Source organism: Acinonyx jubatus, chromosome C1, assembly GCF_027475565.1.
Source record: "Acinonyx jubatus isolate Ajub_Pintada_27869175 chromosome C1, VMU_Ajub_asm_v1.0, whole genome shotgun sequence".
In the NCBI taxonomy this organism is placed as follows: domain Eukaryota; kingdom Metazoa; phylum Chordata; class Mammalia; order Carnivora; family Felidae; genus Acinonyx; species Acinonyx jubatus.
The window spans coordinates 42,444,516-42,464,835 of NC_069381.1; the positions used below are offsets into that span (position 1 = coordinate 42,444,516).

Sequence of the window (20,320 nt, forward strand, 5' to 3'; positions counted from 1 at the left end):
CAAAGGTTCTGAAAATGTACTCAGCAGAAAGAAAGACATTTGGCTTCTTTACCCTAAGGAAGAGCCTCTAGCTACAAGGTGGCCCTTATACACTTCTACCCCAAACACCTGTCCCAGCATTTCTGTGTCCCCAGGGCCTAGAGGAGTGCCTGGCACATGGTAGGTTCTTGATAAAGTTGGAAGGAAGGAAGGAAGGACGAAAGGAAGGAAGGACGGAAGGAAGGAAGGAAGGAAGGAAGGAAGGAAGGAAGGGGAGGAAGGAGGGGTGAGGAAGGGGGGAAGAGAGGGAAGGATGGAAGGAAGGAAGGAATTCTTCCAGCAAGGGATACTTACTGCAGGATAGACATGGCCGATCTGAGCAGTCCTCCCTATGTGGAGCTCATCTTCTTCTTCTTCTTCGGTTGTTTTCCTGTACACTGGGTTGTCAAAATTCATGCTTTTGGTGTTCTTCCGCTTCCAGTTTCTCCAGATCAGGTAGCCACTCATGCACAGCAGGGCTATTACCGCTGGAGGAAGGGACACATTACACTGAACTTCCAGCAGGCTCTAGCCCACTGCTCAGACGTCAGTACACTTCTCGCCACCTCTCTAACTTTCCTGCCCCTTGTTGCTCAGGCCGTTGTGCTGTGTTCTTCTGCTGCTGCTTGGAAGCCCTTCTCCTATCTCTTCCTTTATTAACTACTCATCCCTTGAGATCCAGCTCAAATGTGAAGTCTTCTCAACTTCTCAAGGAAGAGTCAGTTGCTCTCTCATGTGTGTTCTGAGCCTACGGTACTATACTTTATATATCTGTACCCCCAACTAGATTGCGCTCTTTGTGGGCAGGGACTGTGTCTTCTTTATCTCTCTATGCCTGGTGCCTTGCTCAGCAACATGTACTGAGTGAATGAGTGAATTTCTTCACCACACCATTGTCCTAATGCTGCTGCTTCCTTGGATTTCTCTGAGAAAACCATTCTCTCCTCCATTGGAGGGTGGATGGTGGGGGTGGGGTGTTTCTTCCCAAAGCTGGGACTCTGCAAGAAGAGAAGCATCTCTAGAGGGGGACACAGTGGGAAAACACAAGCTCTGAGTTGGAATAGATGAATATATTAATGAGTAAAGGAGGAAGTTCTCAAACAGAGCTGGGCAAAACGGGCGCAAGCAGCTTCATAAGAGAGTAGACAATCACCATGAGCATTCAAGTGGAGGCTGATGACAGCATCCAGGACGCTAGAGAGGGGGGTTTTACTTTAGTTAGACTGTAATAATCAAGACCCATTAAAGATAGGAACAAGGCAAGGATACCTGTTACCATTGCTAGTATTTATTATTCCAGAGACCTATCTATGCAGTAAGAACAGATAAAGAATTGAAGGGTACACACAGGGGAAAGAGGGAATACCAAACATATCAGTTTTGTATGCTTAGAAAATCTTAGAAAAGCAGATGAAAAACTATTATAAATAACTTTAGTTCATCAACAGTTCATATAAGGGATGCTGGGGTGACTCAGTCAGTTAAACATCCAGCTCCTGGTTTTGGCTCAGGTCATGGTCTCATGTCTCATGGGATCAAATCCTGGGCTTGAGATTTTCTCTCTCTCTCTCTACCTCTCCCTCGCTCATGCTCTCTCTCTCTCAAAATGAATAAAGCTTTTTAAAAAATTAACAAAAAGTCAATAGCTTTCTTATTAATTAGCAATAACCAATTCGAAAACGGAATGGAAGAAGAACAGAACACATTCACAGCAGCCCAACAAAAACCATAAAATACCTGGAATAACCTAGCAGGAAATGTGCAACTCCTATATGATCTACAAAATTTTATAAAAGGACACAAAAGACTCAAATAAATAGGGAGATGTGTTAAGTTCCTGGATGGGAAGCTTCAATATTGTAAAAACATGAATTCTCCCCATGTCAATTTATATACCCAAAGCATACGATTCCACCATAGTTTTTATAAAGATGATTCTGAAGTTCATCTAGAAGAGAAGTTGGAAAAAACAGCTAAGAAAATATTGCAAGAATAATGATGCCCTATTAGAAGCTAAAGCACAGCACGGAGTTGTTCTTCTGGTACGTAGGAACAGAGAATAAAGAGGCTAGCAGCAGATCAAAGTCTAGAGAGCCATGTAGTTTAATATAAAGATGACAGTTCAAGTCAGAAGGATGAATTATTCAATGAGGGTCTTGGGAAAACTAAACAGGCCTATAGAAAAAAAAATTGTTCAGTCTCTACCTCACACCATACTCTATAATAAATTCCAAATGGACTGCTATCTAAATATAAAACAATGTTTAGCAGAAGAATGTATAGGGAGATATTTTAATAATTTATAGTGAGGCAGACCTTCCTATGTAAAACACAAAACCCGGAAGTCATAACACAAACGATGAACAGATCTGATACTTAAAATTTTTAAGTTTATGCGTGGCAAAAGATACCACGAACACATTTATAAATCAAGAGGCAGTATGGGAGAAAATATTTGTCACATATATTACAAAGGTTTAATATTCATCATGTATACATATTTCTACAAATAAGTAAGAATAAGAACCAGAACCAACAGAAAAACAAGACTGTGAATAAGCAATTCATTAAGGATGAAATATAAATGGCCATTAAGCTTATGAAAAGATACTCTACCTCATAGGGAAATATCAGGGAAAGAATATTCATCTTTAACCTCTCAGATGAGCAGAAATTAAAAATATTAATCATATCAGAGTGTATTGTATCAGGGAAGGCGCATATACAAGCCCTTCTATAGAACAGAATATGTCAGGAAAGGGCTTGATTTCTCTTTCACTAAGCAACCTTCAGAGTATTTTCCACTCACTCTACTCCAAATCGGCCTGAAGTAGTCCCTCCATCATCTTTAGTGTTGAAGACTTTCAAGGCCAATTCAAATGGCATCTTCTCCAGAAGCACCATCCCCTCTCCTCTGCCGGGCATCGCGCTTCTATTACAGCACATTGTGATACGTGTTAACACCTCTCTTGTATCACTTTCTCTGACTAAGTCTGACTAAAGACCGAAAGCTCTTAAAGTCTTTTTTATCTTTTTCTTCCCTGGGTCCTTGGCACTTGGCACAGTCCCTTGCCCGGAGTAGAAGTTTTTAAAACATCCACTCACTGGCTCACCACCATACTGAGGACTCCCAGGATAAATGGGCAAAGTCCCTGTCCCTGAGGTGCTTGTGGGCAAGCCAGGGAGATCAACTTGCGAATGGACAGTTGCAATTCAAAGATCCCACCAAGAGATGAGACGGGTATAAGACACGGCATATTCAGGATGCTATGTGAACAGCGGGAGGCGAGAGAATAAATCGGCCTCCGTGGTTCTCCGTGAGGTTTAACTGTTATATTGTGGCCATATCGAACTTCTAGTTCCAAACCCACTCTCTCCCCTCCCCATGCTATTTCCCGGTGCTGGTTTTACTTCATGCTGTTATCATTGCTCAGGTTGCTCTGGATTCTTCTTCATTTGGCTGACTCAGCTCACATTATCATTTCCGCTAGGAAACCTTCCCTACCGATTCCAAGTTAAGCACTTCTTCAGCACTTCCACTGGACCACATACGGCTTTGTTTTAGGACTTCCCCTGACATAATCAAAATTATCTGTTACGTGTATCTCTCCGACAAGACTAAACTTTTGGAGGACAAGAACCATGTTTTAGTCATTTTTAATCACCTTCCTTCCACCTCACAGAGGCTGGTACCTCGCAGCTGCTTGATAAATGTTTGTTGAAAACCAAACAGGAAGAAAGCAAAATAGCATGATCTACTAAAGGAATGGCAAGCAGCTCTCCGCATTCATTCAACAAATACTTTATTTCCTACCACGTGCCAGCCACTGCGAGCAGCTGGGGAGAGTGGCGAGCAAGAGTAGCTCCAGCCCTGTCCCCATGGAGCCTACAGTCTGCCTTCACATGGCTGGCATGCAGAGTGTGAATAGTGGGGAGCAGGGGTGCACTGGGGGCTGCCTGGGGTCAGGTCCTGAGGGGCCTTGTGTGCCAAGCTAAGAAACCAAATTATAGGACTGGGAAGTGGGTGGGAAGGCTGCCGGGACAGAAAAAGTCAACGAGACAGGTCCGTGTGCTAAGTGCTTGGCCTCTCTAGTGCTTTTCCCCAGACCCCGAGCATCGGTTCTCTCTTTTCCACGGTAACTCGGGGCCACACTCACCCATGGGCACGATGATCCCAATGACAGCAGCAGTGACTGTTGAGCCCATCTTGCCACCTTCATTCCCATCTGCAAAACACAAATGTGCAGAACGATGCTCTGTCACCCAAGTCCTTGCTGGCCTCACGCTGTAAGAATTGCCCAACTGCTTCCTGCCCTCATTCCGAAGTGATGATCCTGGCTAATGCCGAACAATGTAGTCTTTCCAGATCCTATCAAAACTCCCTTGAGGTGAGCAGGACAGAGGTTATCTCCCTTTCACACATGGGGAAACAGAGTCTTACTGGGGTTCTAGGGACTCAAGAGAGAGTGACTGTCCAGCAGAGCTGGGACCCAAACCCAGGACTTGTGCCCCAAGTCTCTTACCCTTTCCACAGTATCACAGTGTAGGAAGCTGGGGGGCGTGCCTGGCAGAGTGAGCACTTAGGTCTCCATGTTGCTGACCGACTGGGGCAACTGCCTTTGCCAGCCGGTATCTGTTCCTTGGTCTCTGTTGTTTCGGTGGTCTGTTTGTCCATCTGCATTGCCAGCTTATTTTCAATAAGGAATTAAATTGGGATGCGACATAACATAGTGGAATCAACAGCACAGACTCCTGGGTTTGGGCAGGTTACCTACTTGTGTGGGCAAGTTACCTACCTCCTCTGGATCCTGCAAAGATTAAGTGAGAGAATTCATGTAGAATCCTTACTTAGCACAATGCCTGGCACAGCCTTGCCTGGTTCAAAGTGGGTGGGAGTTGGGTGGGGGGTGTTTCGAGGCCTAAATAAGGTATATAAAAGCACGTTCTGAACTGAAAAGGGCTCAGAAAATGTACTGTATTTTTAAAGTATGCTGTGCCATCTTTTCCACTCTTAAAACTGTCTTCATGATAACATCTCTATAGCACTTTTTAGTTTACAAAGCAGTTTTTTCGGATCCACTGACGGCCCTCTGAGGTGTGAAGAGGGACTTCACCAGCTACACTCGCTCCAAGAGGGCAGACGATTGTCCCGGCAATGGCCCAGATGCCACCCTCACGGCGCGCCCGTTTCTCCAAGTTACTCTAAGGCAACCTAAGTGTTACGGGGAGAAAAGAGGGGGTAGCACTGCTTGGAAGGGCCGCCACCCCCTTGCTGCACATGAGCAAGCGCCCGACGGCCACAGCAAAGCCCAGAGCGGCGTGAAGCCAGTGGGGAGACTCTCTGCTCGGAGGCTGTGCCCCAGGTGACAGGAACTGGAATTCACCCAGGTGCCATGTGCCTCTCCAAACTTCAAGATGAGTGCTCTGCTCTGGAAACCCAGCTTCTGCTGGCAAAATGGGTCCGATGAGAAAGGTGCTGCTGAGCCGCCTGGCTTCCGGGCCACGTGTGGGATGAGAATTTAAAAGATGGTTTATCTTTAATGAACTCCCCCTGGCAGGTGACTCAATTAAAAAGGTATTTGCTGGCCAATGAGACAGAACGTTTCTAGCAGTGACAATTACTGCTCCCAATGATTTAATAAGTGCTAAACTTACTTATTTTCATGCCAGGGTTTGGAAAGAGGCACAAGCAGACCATAGTTATGGATATTACTATCTGGGGAACCTGCCGAGAGGGCTAAGAACCGAGACCAGAGCTTCTGAGGTTTCCAAATCACCCCTCATACACATCAGTAATGCATGAAATACACACCCAGTGACAGAAGAGACTGTGTACGTGAGCACTTCTGTTTACACTGCCTTCTTTGTCTGTCCTAGTGGTCTTGTGAAGCAGGTAGGGTAAGGGTAGTTATTCTTCCCACTTTGTAGGTGAGGAAACTGAGGCTCAGGGATAGGAAGTGGCTTCTTGCAAGACTCTCTACAAGTTAGTGGCACCTAAGACTTTTAAATTGTAGGTGGGCACCTCCACCTGCTTCCTCAGCGAGGTCCAATATTCTGTTCTGATATGATCTCGTCTTCCCACATATCCCCCCATCATGAAAGAACACAGAACTCATTTACTTACAGTGCTGGGAGTGGTTGCTGGTCGCAGGGCTTGGGGTAGACGGGCTGATGCTTGGAGCCCTGGGGACACTAACTGAGCTGGGGACCACAGCTGCCAGGCTTGGTGTCTCTGTGCTGTGGTTCTGGGAGGTGAGGCTGTGGACGGTGGTCCCAGGGGCTCTTGCGGTGTCGGCTAGTGTCCTCGTTGTGGTAGGAGCTAACATCGTAGTTGAGGTAGATTGAGGTGCTGGAGGGGAAACACCGTGGAGGTCACTTGGACAGAGAGTTTTTGTTGCCTTATGTCTAACTTTTTGCCTCTATGAATTATACTTATGAACTCATCCTCATGGCTCAGCTCAAATGCCACTTCTGGGAAGCCTTCCCTAAACCTCCTGAATGGACTATGACCTTTTCTTTAGCTGAATCCCAAGCACTTTGGGTTTATACTGCACACTGATTTGATGAAGACAAGTCATTAAAGCAAGACTATAGAATTAGGTGTGGGAAGACCACTGTTAAAGATTGGGAGTAGGGGAAAATCACACAAATCTACAAGGATTTTACATGCATATTATTACCCTGCTAGGTCGAAATTCTCACTCCACTATAAACAAAGTGGAACATGGAAATCCCAAATGATGCAGCAGATTTATGTTCAAACGAAAGGCCTTGGCCCTGTGTCAAGACTGAACGTTGAATATAAACCTGTATGGCCGAAGTCATGACTATTAGTCTCAATCGTATCACAAAAGGGCTTCTTCTTGTGTTAAGTTCTAGGTGAGGAAGAGGCAAGCTCAGAGTCACCTGCATATAAACAGTAACTGAAGCCATAGGGGTCAAGGGTTCTTAATTTCAGGTCTTTAAGGGGTTCCAGAAACCCCCTGAAACTGAATTTAAAATGTCGTATGTATACGTGCATTTTTCTTGGAAGTAAGAGGAGAAAGCCTCAGACGGACCCTGGGGAAAACCAGCATACAAGGAAGGTAAAGAAGAGACAATAAGTAGCCAGAAAAGACAGAGGAAAACCAGGAGCATATGTCATCCCAGAAGCCCATGGAGGGTGTTAGCAGGAGGGGGTCTCGCACTGCCAGGGGCCAGCCCTCCTGGTAGGTCTGCTTACCTCGGTAGCACCTCTTCATGTCTGGGCCCAGCCACATTGTGTCAGGACAGGCACACGTGTACTTGGGAGAGGGGCTGGAGATCTGAGGAGCAGGAAGGCACAGGTACTCACAGCCTCCATTGGGCTGGGCACTCAGCTCACAGGCATCTGCAGCTAATGGCACAGAGACAGAGACAGAGTTGGAGCAAAGGTAAGGCATGCCAGTTCCTCCCTTCTCCTGAGGATGAGCCCCTTCCCACTCGGTTTGATCAAAAAGCTTTCTCTCCTTTTACTGGGCACCTTCCAGCAGTGTGTCTGGTGTTTTACCCCCACACTATCATTCAATCCTGACGACAACTCAGAGAGGTGGGTGTATGCCCCAGACTGACAGATAAAAGACACCAAGTTTCAAAGAGAAAAAAATCGTCTAAGTTATAACTCTAGGGATTTTAGAGATAGGATTTAAACTGAGGTCTATCAGGGTGCCTGGGTGCCTCAGTCAGTTGAGCGTCCGACTTTGGCTTAGGTCCTGATCTAGCGGTTTGTGGGTTCGAGCCCCGTGTCGGGCTCTGTGCTGACAGCTCAGAGCCTAGAGCCTGCTTCGGATTCTGTGTCTCCCTCTCTCTCTCTCTCTCTGTCCCTCACCCACTCATGCCCTCTGTCTCTCTCTCAAAAATGAATAAATATTAAAAAAAATTTTTTTTAAATAAACTGAAGTCTGTCAAATTCCAAAGCCTGTTTCCTCCCTCTGCCACATGCCACGTCTATTTCTTTTTTTTCTTTTTAAATGTTTTATTTATTTATTTTTGAGGGAGAGTGTGTGTCCAAGCGGGGGAGGGGCAGAGAGAGAGAGAGAGAGAGAGAGAGAGGCACAGAATCTGAAGCAGGCTCCAGGCTCCGAGCTGTCAGCACAGAGCCCGATTCAGGGCTTGACCTCACAAACCGTGAGATCATGCATGGTCTGAAGCCGAAATCGGATGCTTAACCCGACTGAACCACCCAGGCGTCCCATGTCTATTTCTTACTTAAATTTCTAGGTCTAGAATCAGGCACCAAGCTTATCTCCTTTCCCCACTGTGCCTTCCCACTGTCACCTGGCACCCACACCTCAGTTACAGTTAGACTTAGTACTATATCCTAGTGATAGAGGACGGGACAACTTAGTAGCAGGATTCCTGGCTTCTATTCCCAACCAACAAGCTGGACTGCTATGGCCCTAGGATACGTTGGCTCACACTACTGCAAAATGGGTACACATAATAAATGAGAAGCAATGTGTTCCTTCATGGCAGAAGGAGCTCTTGAAATCAGATAGACCTGAGTTTGGGTTTCAGTTGTGCCACGCGCTAAAATTATTTTGCCTCTCTGAGCCAGTTTCCTCCGTTGTTAAATGGGAAAAGTAATACCTGTTCTTTGTAGGCAAAAATAGGGCTTTATATATTTTTTATGCCCGGCCTTATTTCACCAAGAGCTGAAGGAAATGAGAGAAAATATGTGACAGCGAAGCACTCTACCAATGAGAGGGACTGTTGCTATACCTTCTGGGTGTGCTGAGACATTACATTACACGAACGTGAATGCAGCCTACCCAGGGGAGGGAGAGGACAAGGGCAGGGGACCTGGGACCAGGGAAGGCTCACCTCTTGGCTGCTTCAGCTCATGGAAGATGACAATGTCATGTGGGTTATTGAGGTTCTCAGCTAGGATGGAGATTTCCAGGCCATTGAGCCGATTTGCACTGAAAATGGCCTCATTCTCCAGGTCTGTCCAGAACACCTTGTCCTGTAGGGTACAGATGCAGAGGATGGGAGGCTAGAGCGTAAGTCTGAGGGCCTGGCCCCAAACCACAGTCACAAGAACTGCCCTGCCATCTCCCCTGAGCTCTCCTGCCCACAGATTCGCAGGGGGACACTCAGCCTCTAGTCTGTGGCATATACTCTGGTTCCCTTCTGTCACAGAGGGCTATTTGTTGATTCTGGGCCTTGGCCTGGAGACTGCTCATTAATGCTGAGCTAGGTCTGCTTCCTGGAGTCCAGAAGAAACCGAAGGTTGGGTCTTTATAGCTGTTACCATTACTGGGGCCTGGGACCAAGATTGGAGGGGATGTATGAGCTGCTGAGGACTTATTCCCTGCAAGGCTGTCCTACGGCTTCTGGTTATACACACATACACATCCAGTGCTTAGTTTATATAAGACTACAGGTGCATCTGTAGGCAAATCCATATTTATAGGTATAACCATGCAGCCTCATGCACAGATCTGGACACATACCCCTATGTTCATCTACACACACAAAGGCACGCTTGTACCTACATAAACACTTAACTAAGTATTGGTATACATATTTACATATTCACAAGCATGAGCACATAAAGAAAGGCACAATTTTAAGTGGATGCATTCATGTATACGTATGCACATACACCGTACATGTACATGCCACATATATACACAAGCACATACATGTCTGAACACACCTGTCTTTCGAAGCAGGGGCTGGACTTGAAGGTGGGGCTTTGCCCACAATTTCAGAGCAGTGCTGAGTGAGGTCACTCCAAGCAGATATTGCCAATGCCCACCATAGACCAGTGTCCCCTTGCTTTCCCTCCCCTTGGTGGCAGAATTAGTTTAGGGGAAGAAATAGGTGTGTGAGACCTTGGTTGGTTCTGGCTTCCTCGTTCCCCGAGGAGAAAGGTTGTTAGGGTCAGAACACAGGTTCAGGAGGGTCTTGACTCTTCACCCTCTGGGGAGCTTTGCGAGGGCCGAGATGGTGTCCGACTCACTTCTGTGACCCCAGGGCCCAGCAAAGGTCAGTGAAAGTGTGCTGAACTGAACAGCACCTCTCAGGCTATTTCTAACAGTAGGTTTTATGGAAATGTATATTCCTTCTTCCCTCTCTCCCTTTATTGGGTACTTCTGTATATGGGGGTTACAGTGCCAGGTGCTGAGGGTACAGAGAGGAAACACACATGGTCTAGCAACTTACCCATGAAAAGGGCTCTGAAAGAGGTCTTGGGAAGGGAACACAGGACAAGAGCCTGAGAGGCCTTTGTCTGCAGGGAGCTCACACATTGTGTACACATTTGGCTTCCCTATCCCTTTGTCTCCATTTAGATAAGTCTCAGAGAGCTGATCGGTTTGAATAAGGCTTTTCTAGGCTTCAGTTTCCTCATAGGGCCACGTCTCCTGTCACGGGGCTCACCTCAAACACAGCTATCCCAAAAGGGTGGCTCAGGAAGTCAGGGGAGGAAATCAGCATCTTTCTGTTGCCTCCGCTGAGGTCAATGCTGGAGAGTTGGTGCAGCTTGGAGTCTACCCAGTATAAGCGCTGGTTCAGCAAATCTTGGGGAGGAGAAAGGGGACAGAGGATGGGGTCTTGAGTTTGGGACCCCAACCAGGATCTCTGCTCCTCTGTGCCCTCTTCCCTACCCATATTTCTGGGCCTGGCCTCAGACTGAGGCCAGCCTGGGGCAACCGTCAGGAAATACAGGCACTGGCACTATTAGCGGGTACAGAAACAAAACCCATGGAGCTCCAGACGGTGGTCAGGATCAGGTAGTAGGACAGGCCCCCAATCCAGGGAAGGCAGGGCTCACCCAGGGTGATTCCATTGGGCCATTCAATGTTGTCTGACACTAGCGTTTGCCGGTCTACACCATTGAGCCCAGACTTCTCGATCTTGGCCTGGTACCCCCAGTCAGACCAATACATGAACCTAAAAGAAAGAAGAACTCAATTGTGCTTGTTGTCAGGGGACAGGGTTAGGGCTGTCTATGTCACGGCACTCAATGACCCACTGAATGTTGAAGATTGCGCGTGATGGGAACTGGGAAGGGCTCTGAAATCCACTGGAACCATCATCAAATCTAATAGCAGATGCGTTAGCTTCCCCTCATCTGAGAGCCTGGGGAAGCCTGTATTCACGGAGAGCTCATCCGGCCTCCGTGGCACCCCTGTGAGCCCCTTTCTCCCACTTCTGGCAGCTCTAACCAGAGTCCAAGAGGCCAAAGCAAAAAAGGCCCTTGTCAACCCTCTCTTACTTTCCCGGTGTGCAGAGGAGAAAGTGGACAGCTTACCCAGGGTCACACAGCTAGAACTCTGTCCAGGGTTTCTCTCCTTTCTTGAACATTTATTGAGTACCTACTCTGTGCCGTTTATGGAGTACCTACTTGTGTGGCAGGCACTGAGCTGAGTGGTTTCACCTCACATACTTACAAATGCAGTCATCACTGCCCCTCTAATCCAGTCCCCACAGAGCAGGCAAATGAGCCTCCAAAATGGAAACAAGTTGTCACTCTCCAGTTTTTAAACTTTACGGCGGCTTCTCCTATTGCCCTTAAAATAAAACCCCAAATCCTTACCACAGCTGACAGAGCTCTGCATCATCAGGCCCCTGCCTACCTCTTTGATTGTCTCTTCTGCCATCATCCCCACCTTTCCAAACCCCACACCTCCCCACGGGGCTCCTTAGTTCCTCCAGGGCAGGAACTAAGTTTCTTTGTCAGACAGGCCATCACAGAGCCTCGGGCCTCCTCCGCTCTTCCCCTGGTTACTTCTCAGTTACACATCTCTTCAGTACAAAACCTTCCTCTGTGAGTAGGCTTACCCTGTTATTATCTCTCAAAGCACAGGATCTTTCCTTCCTAGCACTTACCCAATCAGTTTATTTATGTACACATTTGAGTAGTTTGGTGTATTTCACTGTCTATTTTCCCCACTAGTCTATAAGCTCCACCGAGGGCAGGCTCGTCTGTCTTGTGCCTCATTGTGTACCCGGCAGGTGGCTCATGCGTGATACAGAACAAGCTCTTATTTAATATTTGCTGAATAAAGTAATGTTTTCATTATTAGTTCCATTTTATAGATGAGTAAATTGTGGCTCAGAGGGGCTGACTTACCTCGGATCACACTGCTCATGAGCAGTGGAGCCAGCCTTCACATTTAAATACAAACTCAAGTGGAACTCGAGAGCCTATGTGCTTAATTCTCCCCAAAACTGCCTTTGCTGAAACCAGGTGTCAAGCCAAGGCCGACTCTGGGCTCGGGGGGCCGAGTGGTTGCCCTGGATATTTTCTGTCAGCCACTTTGGATTCGCTCTTCACTCATCCCGGTTCTGCTCTGTACACCAAAAAACTGACCCATGTGCGAACCACATCAGTGGGCCTGGCTCCCTAGCCTCCTGGCTTCCAGGTGCATTCGGCAAAATATTTGAGCAGAGGGAGGGAGACACTGAGATCAGGATATTTGTTCTGGACTCCTCTCTACAAAGTTGCCTCCAGCTGGCTACTGCTCTGAAGGTGACCCTCTTTCCTTCCTGGACCAAGTACTCCTCCCTGCTCCTGCCCCTCAGTGCACTGTTAGGGACAGTGCATTAGATCTCATCCATGCCTCTGTAAAATAATTCCCTTGTTAAGCCCTCCTCGAATGATCTTAATTTGAGTATGCGGTGGGTTTCCTGCTGGGACCCTGACAGATCCATAATGGGCCTGAGATGAGCTAGGTATAACTATGTCAGGGGGAAGCATACAGGGAGCAGGGCTGAAGTGGGGGCTACGTGAGACAGCTGAGCATCTGTAGGGTGCCTGGTCCTGTGTGGGGTCCACCTATGTGTGTTCATTAAATGGCGGCTGTCAAGTCACTGCCCGGGGCCTCACACATTCTCTCAAGTGGCCACCCTGGCCCCCAGCTGTCCTCACTGGAAGAAGAGGATTTTCTTATCCCTGTTTAACAATTAAGGAATCAGTAAATGGAAGAAACTAGTGATCCTTGTAAACTTAATATGACACAGCTGCCGAAAACCATGCCCTCTCAGGACATCCCCACTGAGAAAGGGAGGGAGGGGGCCTGCTCTGCTCAGAATCTCTACCCCCAAAAGGGAGGTGTGGCCAGATCAGGGCAGCCTGGGTGGTGAGGGGCCCAGGGCACTCTGGGCACAGGGGTGGGCAGCCTGGAGCAGAGCAGACCCAGTGATCTTGGTCCTCCTGTCTTGCTGGCTGTCATGCAGGGCAGGGAGTAGACATGTTTGATGTAACTCCAGAGGCCAATGCAGAAAGTCAAAGTTAGTCAGATTTGGGAATGTGAGAAAAGATCCGAAACACTCTAGTGGGCAGAGCTGTCTTGAAATGAAACAGCCCCAGTGGGAAACCCTGTTCCTGGGAGCAAGGGAGCAGCCACCAGATGCCCACCTGTGGCATGCAGCAGCCTGAGGAAAGACTTCCCGCCCCAGGAGCTTCTACTAGGCAATCTCTGGAGCCCGATTCTGCTCTGACATGCTCTGATTCTATGATATGATGGGCAAGCAGTGGAGTCCAGGAGAAACCTGGGACCGATGCCCAAGGAACCCCTGGTCAGGGGTTAACAGTCTGAGGGACCCACACGGGCTTTCTTCCCTTGGGCTGCCTGAGCGGCTCAGGGCCGTCCAAAGTCTTCAAGAAAGCTCTTGTGACAGACACACCAGGACTCAGTGCCACTGGTGGGGGAATGGGAAGTCTGGGTGGGGACACTCACCCTCTCAGGGGGTCAACCGCGATGGCCCGGGGTTCACTGAGGTCACGGCTGAAGAGAGTACATCGGCGGCTTCCATCAATTGTGGCCACTGAGATGGTCTTGTTGCCCGAGTCAGTCCAGTAGATGTGCTTGTGGACCCAGTCCACCGCCAGGCCCTCTGGAGAGTGCAGCTGCTTGTCAATGAGGACCTCCTGCTCTGCCAGGTCGCTGGCCTTGTCCATGTAGGCGCTAGGAGCAACCAGAGCTGGCCGTGGGGCAGGTGTTCCAGCCACAGGTCCATCTGGAGCTGCCTGGGTGCCCTCTCCCTCTCTCAATTCCCTCTAGGCCATGGCAGTGGATTTGAGAGGAACTTGGCTACTTCCTATTCAACACATTTCCTGGGCCACCAAGGCAAGCATACAGGCTTGAGTCAGCCACAGCCTCTGGGCTGGAGGAGCTCAGGTTAGTGGGAGACGGGAATTTACAGACAGGTAATTACAGTGCAATGTGACTACGGAAAGCATCAGAGACTAGAGCAGCAGAGAAATGGAGACTCCATTATCCTGGAGGGCTGCAGAAGGCTCTGTAGTTGAGTCCTGAAAGACTAGTTCGCTAGGAGCGCAAGGAACAGAAAGCAGAAGGAATAGCATGTTCAAGTGCCCAGAGGTATGTGTTCTGGAATAGTGAGGTATTCGGTGGGGGTAGAGCTGAGTATGTGGGATACAGACTGGAAGTACATGTAGGCAGGGGCCACAACCTGACAGGCTCTGCAGGCCATGCTAAGCAGTGAGGATTTTATTCTGGAGGGAGTAATTGAAGAGGTCAGAGGACATGGCCAGAGAGGCATGTTAGATCACTGTGGCACTGATGCACTGGAAAGGGAGGGAGTGAAGGCAGGGAGACTGGCTAGGAGGCCATTACAGCATCCGGGTGAGACGTGAAGAGTGTGCAGAAAGGCTGTGCCAGCGAGAATGGAGAATAGGGGCTGAGAACACAGTAGACACTCAAGAGGCAACACTAACAGAACTCTCTGTCTCCCAAACGCTGTTCTTCCCAAGGCTCTCTTCTCCCCCATGTCCTCTCTCTAGTTAATTAGTTCCATAGTGCCCACTGCCACCCAGAACTCTGGCTCTCCCACTGTGACAACTCTCTTAAGCTCCAGACTATAAAGCCAGCTGGCTCCTCTCAGATGTCCCATGGACACCTGGAACTCATGTCCAAAACTGCCCACCCCATTCCCCTCCCCTCAGCCAGCCTGAATGGGCAACCCCCCCCCCCCCGCCCCGACCCCATCCTCCTCTACTGCTAAGATCTCAGAGAATGGCATCACTGCCCACAAAACCTTCCAAGCCAGAAACTGGAAACCCCCAGAATAGGTAGTCTGTCATCAAATCCTGCCTCTTCCAGGCATAACTGTTGGGCAGGCAAGGCTCTAGCTGCTTCTGTGTGTGTGAACTGAGTATGTGTCTGTATGTTGGGGGTGTGGTAGGCATCAAATTGTCCGTGAGTAGGAATTGATAGATCTGCCTCCATCCATCCATCCATCCATCCATCCATCCACCCACCCATCCAATCGTTCTTTTAACAGTCTACCCCATGCCTTGTCATCAGCAGTTCTGCCATGTGGATCTCAGGACAAACAAAGGACATGACGTCTAAAGGGGAGCCCAGGCATGCAGGGAGGCAGGCTTGTGGTAGTTGAGAAAGACCTATGAGAGGACCTCCTCATGTTGTGTGAGGACTTCTGGAGAGCCAAAGTCCACTGACTATGGCATCAGATTGGGGGTAGTGCCAGCCAGGAAGGGTGCCCCATATTGGGTAAGAGGCCCCCCTCTGCACTTTTCTCTCAAGATCACCACAATAAACGTCACTATGTTATGGGTATGATCCTCCAGGCAGGACCAGGTTGAAGTCATCTTTGACTGAGTCAACCTCAGTCATCCCCAGAATCCAACACACAGATACACGAGTTGCTTTTAAAAGTCCTCACCAGGGGCGCCTGGGTGGCTCAGTCAGTCATGATCTTGCAGTGAGTTCGAGCCCCATGTCGAGCTCTGTGCTGACAGCTCAGAGCCTGGACCCTGCTTCGAATTCTGTGTCCGCCCCCCGCTTTGCACTTCCCTGCTTGCATTCTGTCTGTCTCTCTCAAAAATAAATAAACATTAAAAAAAAAAAAAGTCCTCACCAAAGTCAGAAAGTCTTCCTTTCTGCCCCAGTGGAACATTTCCTGTGTCTTGCTCTGCCCCACCAGGCCACCAGAGGTCAGTCAGGCCCAGGTGCCTGGGGCTCTGAGCTGCTCTCCCAACAGAGCTCTTAGCCCAGGCCAGCCCAGGCCAGCCCAGGCCAGCCCAGGCCAGGAGAAGGAGAAGGTCTGGCAGCTCCGTATCCATGGTGATCGCATGTCCTTTCCCAAGTCCCAGTCCGTCCTGAGGGATACTCAAGGTGGGGGTGGGCGGGGCACAGAGGCTACCATTCCTCTCCCCCTCGCAGGCCCCCACTCCTGCCCAGGCCTGGCACTGCTCACCTGTAGATCTTGCGGTAGGAGAGGTCACACCAGTAGATGCGATTGGTGGCAACTTCCACATCCAGCGCCACGACATTCTTGAGCATGGGGATGAGGCGTGAGTAGTCCCGCTTCACCAGATCGATCCTCCGCACTTCATGCCGGTTAGTGAAGATCAGGGACGGGCTTCTGCCGGCTGCCGTGCAGGAAGGTTGAGAGAAACGGTCAGTGCAAAAGGCAGGGAACTGCCACTTGATGGCTTGGGTGAGGTCTAATTTTCCTATAAAACGGGGCGAGGGGTGCAATTCCTACCTCACAGCTCAGAGGGGCAGATGAAAAATGGGTATGAAGAGCATAGGTACAAAGTACCATGTATAACAGAAGGATTTTCCTTCTCTTTATTAGACACAAACTCCCCCCAAATCTTCTATGACTGCCCACTTCGTTAGGCTCACACTGAAGGCCTCCTGTGGTGCGACCCCGAGCAACCCTTCCAGCCTCATCAATCACCCCCTAACACACCTCGATTCCAGCTACCAGACCACCCGTCATTACCAAGCCATGGCAGAGTTTGGCCACCTCGGGCCTTTGCTAAAGTGGTCCCCTCTACCTAGCACGCGTTGCTCCCCAACTCCCCTGTGTAGGGCCCCACTGCAATAGTTCAAGGGGCAACATGAGCATTAAGTGTTCTAGAAAGAAGACTGAGGCTACAGTGTGAGGACAGACGTCAGAACTAGGGGGAGAGTTGGAAGAGGTGAGACTCGGGGAGGTCATCGTGAGTCTTCAGTTTAGGCACAGTGTGTGTGGGGACGTGGCAAGAGATGAAGCTTCAGCGGTTGCCGGGGGCCAGATTTCGAAGAGTCCCGTGAGCTGGGTGTGGAGTTTGTACTTTATTCTGAGCCGGTAGCAGGGGTGGAATGCGTGTTATGGCACAGATCATATACGTGCAACAGAGACAACACATGACAGCCCGTGCACACACAAAACCCATTTTTAGATTTAGGATTATATTTTAGGAAGCTCGCTAGTGACCCAGACATTACTGGCTACTCAGTGTGAGGACCGCTGTGCCACAGGCCTGTTAGGACTAGCACCTAACTCTGGCTGCCACTTCTCCAGCCTGTTTTTAGATGTATCCGGCCACTCTCAGGTACCAGCACTGTCTGAGCGGCAACACGTGTCCCTGGAGTTGCCTGGGCCTTCTCCCTGTGTTTCAGCTGACACTTCTGCAGGCCACCTGGTCCCTGTCACTGTGCATCTGTGCCAAGCTGATGTGTTCCCTGGGGGCAGGGCAGGACTGGCACGGAGCCACGTGGGGCCTGGGCCCGTGACCCATGTGTGGATGGAGCAGGGTGGGAGTGAGAGGGAGGGTGCGGTACTGAAAGAGAGCGCAGAAAAACAGGACTCCAGGTGCAGGAAGGAGAAAGAAGGAAAGCCAACCTCAAGGCCCTGCCATTGACTGTGCGATTTTCCTCATCCCAAAACGAGAGCAGGGGCACTATGTTGCGGAAGGCAGGAGCGGGCTTAAGGGGTTATCTTGAGGCGATTTTTACTGAGAGCTGCATCCGTGACAGGAATCCAGTGTGCTGATGATCTGAGTTTTGTGTGACTGCACTTGAGATGTTCATTTGCGGGGGTCCGTGATTACGCGGCAGTTGGGTGGCATTGCCACTGCACGTATACAATTCAGGGTGTGGGTTACGTGCATCCCACGTGGGGTGAGAACAGGCCGCACATTACGTGTGATGTGATGTGCGTGTTGCATACTGTGCAGTTGGGGTGGTATGTTTTTGGGTTTGCTGGCTACAGGTCCATTACCGTGGCTGCTGTGCTGTTACAGTCTCTACACCGTGCATCGTATTAGTGCATCTGAACTCCAGACTCCTGTGTCCAACTGTCTCCTCACAACCTCTGCTTAGATGTCTAAGCAGTTTTCTTACCCTTAACATGCTGAAATCAGTCTAATATTCCCCCGAACCTGCTTCTCTCACCGTCTTTCCCAGCTCTGTAAATAGCAGTCCTGTTTTCCCAGTTGTTTGGCCAAAAACCTCAGCATCATCTTTGACTCTTTTTTTCTCTCACGTCCCACATTCGATTGGTAAGTCCTGTCATTCCAAAGAAACCCGGACCTTCAAAGTATGTCCAGTCTGTCTGCTTCTCATTATTTGCACTGCAACATCCTGGTCCAAGCCATGCTCACCTCTCTTCTGGGTTATGGCAAAACCCACTTACATGGTTTCCCTGCTTCTTCCCTTGCCCCCTACAGTGTCCTCCTAGCACAGCAGCCAGAGGAAGCCTGTGAAAGTGTAAGGCACACCGTGTCCCTCCTCGACTCAAACCCCTCAAAAGCTTCCCCCAGACTTGGACTGAAATCAAGAGTCAGCCCTTATAACGGTCTAGAAGGCCTTTGTGATGTACCCCGAGTCACCTCTCCACATTTATCCCCTATGCTCCTTGCTCTACTTGCACTGGCTTCCATGCTGTTATCTGAACACACCAGGCGTGCTCCTGAATTAGGGCCTTTGCACTTTCTGTTCCTTCGGCCTGAAATGCAGTTCCTGCAGATACATGCATGGCTCCTTCCTTCACCTGCTCCAAGTCTTGACTCAAATGTCACCTCCTCATGAAGCAGAGGGCGTCCCTGACCACTCTACCTGAAACTGTAACCCACTGCCCTCCTGGGCCTCCCTCCCCCCTTCCCCACTTTGTATTTCTCTTTCCTTGGTAGGCCCATCTGTCATGCACTGTATTTACTTATCATATTTCTTGTCTGTCTCACTCACTAGGATGTAAGTCCCATGAGGGCAGACAGGGATCTGTGTCTGTTTTGCTTCCTGCCAAATCCCCAATGCCTACAAGAATGTTAGGTGTTCACTATAAAGAATGGAATAGGATGGATTCAGCTGGCTGAGCTGACCCACGGGTAGCTCTGCCCAGGTCATGTGCTTTGTGTGGACTACCCGTGTTGTGTGTGTAGTCTGCATGGTCCAGCTTGGGTCTATACGTCGTGAGTGGTGCATGTGCAGTCTCTGTGGGCTACACTGGGTGGCTCTGTGAGGGGTCTGTGTGGGTGTTAGTGTGGAATGTGTTGTGTGGATGACGTATACTTACAGTCTGAGCACTGTGTGTGTCACCTGCTTTCTGTGTGTGTATATGCACATGTGTACCCATCTGCTCCTCACATATGTGCAAGCACGCTGCTTTCTGTATCCTCACAGAGCTGCCCCCTTGTTCCCCACCTTAGGGTGCCCATACCGACGGCCTTGCAGTTCTTGGTCAGCGTGTCCATCTCGTAACCCGGGTGGCACTCGCACTTAAAGTAGCCTTTGTAATTGACACAGATCTGGCTGCAGGCGTCTGGATCCTTACACTCGTCGATGTCTGTGGGGAGGAGCCTAGGTCAGAACTGGCAGGAGGATCTGCCTCCACTTGGTTGGGGGGGGGGGGTGACAGGAGGGTCTCACCGCCACAGGTCTTCTGGTCCAGGAGCTGGTAGCCTGCTGGGCACGTGCACTCAAAGCCAATCTTGAGGTCAGTGCAGATGTGGGAGCAGCCGCCATTGTTGTGCAGACACTCGTTCAGCCCTGGGGAAGGGACACAGGCTCCTGAGGGTCCAGGAGCCCAGGCTAGGGTGGGGGCAGGAGAGGGGTAGGGCCTAGAGCTGAAGCAGAGACTCAGGGCAGCGGGACTCCCACAGAACCAGGATGCTCTCCAACCTCACTGAGCCTCAGTCTCATGAACCGGGTGACTAGGGAAGAGGAGGCTCAGAGAGGGGGCAGGTCCTTGGTCAAGGCCAGACACAAAGACAGGGACAAAGTGGAAGCAGAACGCAGGTCCTTTGCCTCCCAGACCAGAGCTCTGTCTACCAGAGGCAGCTTGGCTGCCTGAGTTCTTTCCTTTCACAAACACGTTTCTTACAAATCCTTCTTCCTTCTGACCTCATTGTACATGGACCACATCCAACTCTCAAGATACCCCAAGAACCCCTTCTGAAATGCCCTTGCTTAAATATCTCCAGCCTCATGGAGCCCACTTTCCTCCTAGGTAGCTGGTTCCACCTGGAACAGGCCATTATAAAGCTCCTCCTCACTGGACTGGCCTTCCTGAAGCT

At 49.6% G+C, this 20,320-nt stretch overlaps 1 protein-coding gene across 10 annotated transcripts in view; it reads right to left on the reverse strand.

Annotated features, from left to right (window-relative positions):
- LRP8 (LDL receptor related protein 8) overlaps nucleotides 1–20,320 on the reverse strand; it is a 76,410-nt gene that overhangs the window by 4,251 nt on the left and 51,839 nt on the right. For all 10 annotated transcript variants that reach the window (XM_027059137.2, XM_027059139.2, XM_027059138.2 and 7 more), the window contains 11 exons: nucleotides 19,674–19,793; nucleotides 19,465–19,590; nucleotides 16,231–16,405; nucleotides 13,728–13,955; nucleotides 10,817–10,935; nucleotides 10,423–10,562; nucleotides 8,860–9,001; nucleotides 7,241–7,393; nucleotides 6,143–6,367; nucleotides 4,176–4,244; nucleotides 334–506 (listed from right to left, as the gene is read on the reverse strand). In XM_027059137.2, coding sequence (XP_026914938.1) covers nucleotides 334–506; nucleotides 4,176–4,244; nucleotides 6,143–6,367; nucleotides 7,241–7,393; nucleotides 8,860–9,001; nucleotides 10,423–10,562; nucleotides 10,817–10,935; nucleotides 13,728–13,955; nucleotides 16,231–16,405; nucleotides 19,465–19,590; nucleotides 19,674–19,793 — 1,670 coding nt within the window. The remainder of the gene's footprint in view (nucleotides 1–333; nucleotides 507–4,175; nucleotides 4,245–6,142; nucleotides 6,368–7,240; nucleotides 7,394–8,859; nucleotides 9,002–10,422; nucleotides 10,563–10,816; nucleotides 10,936–13,727; nucleotides 13,956–16,230; nucleotides 16,406–19,464; nucleotides 19,591–19,673; nucleotides 19,794–20,320) is intronic.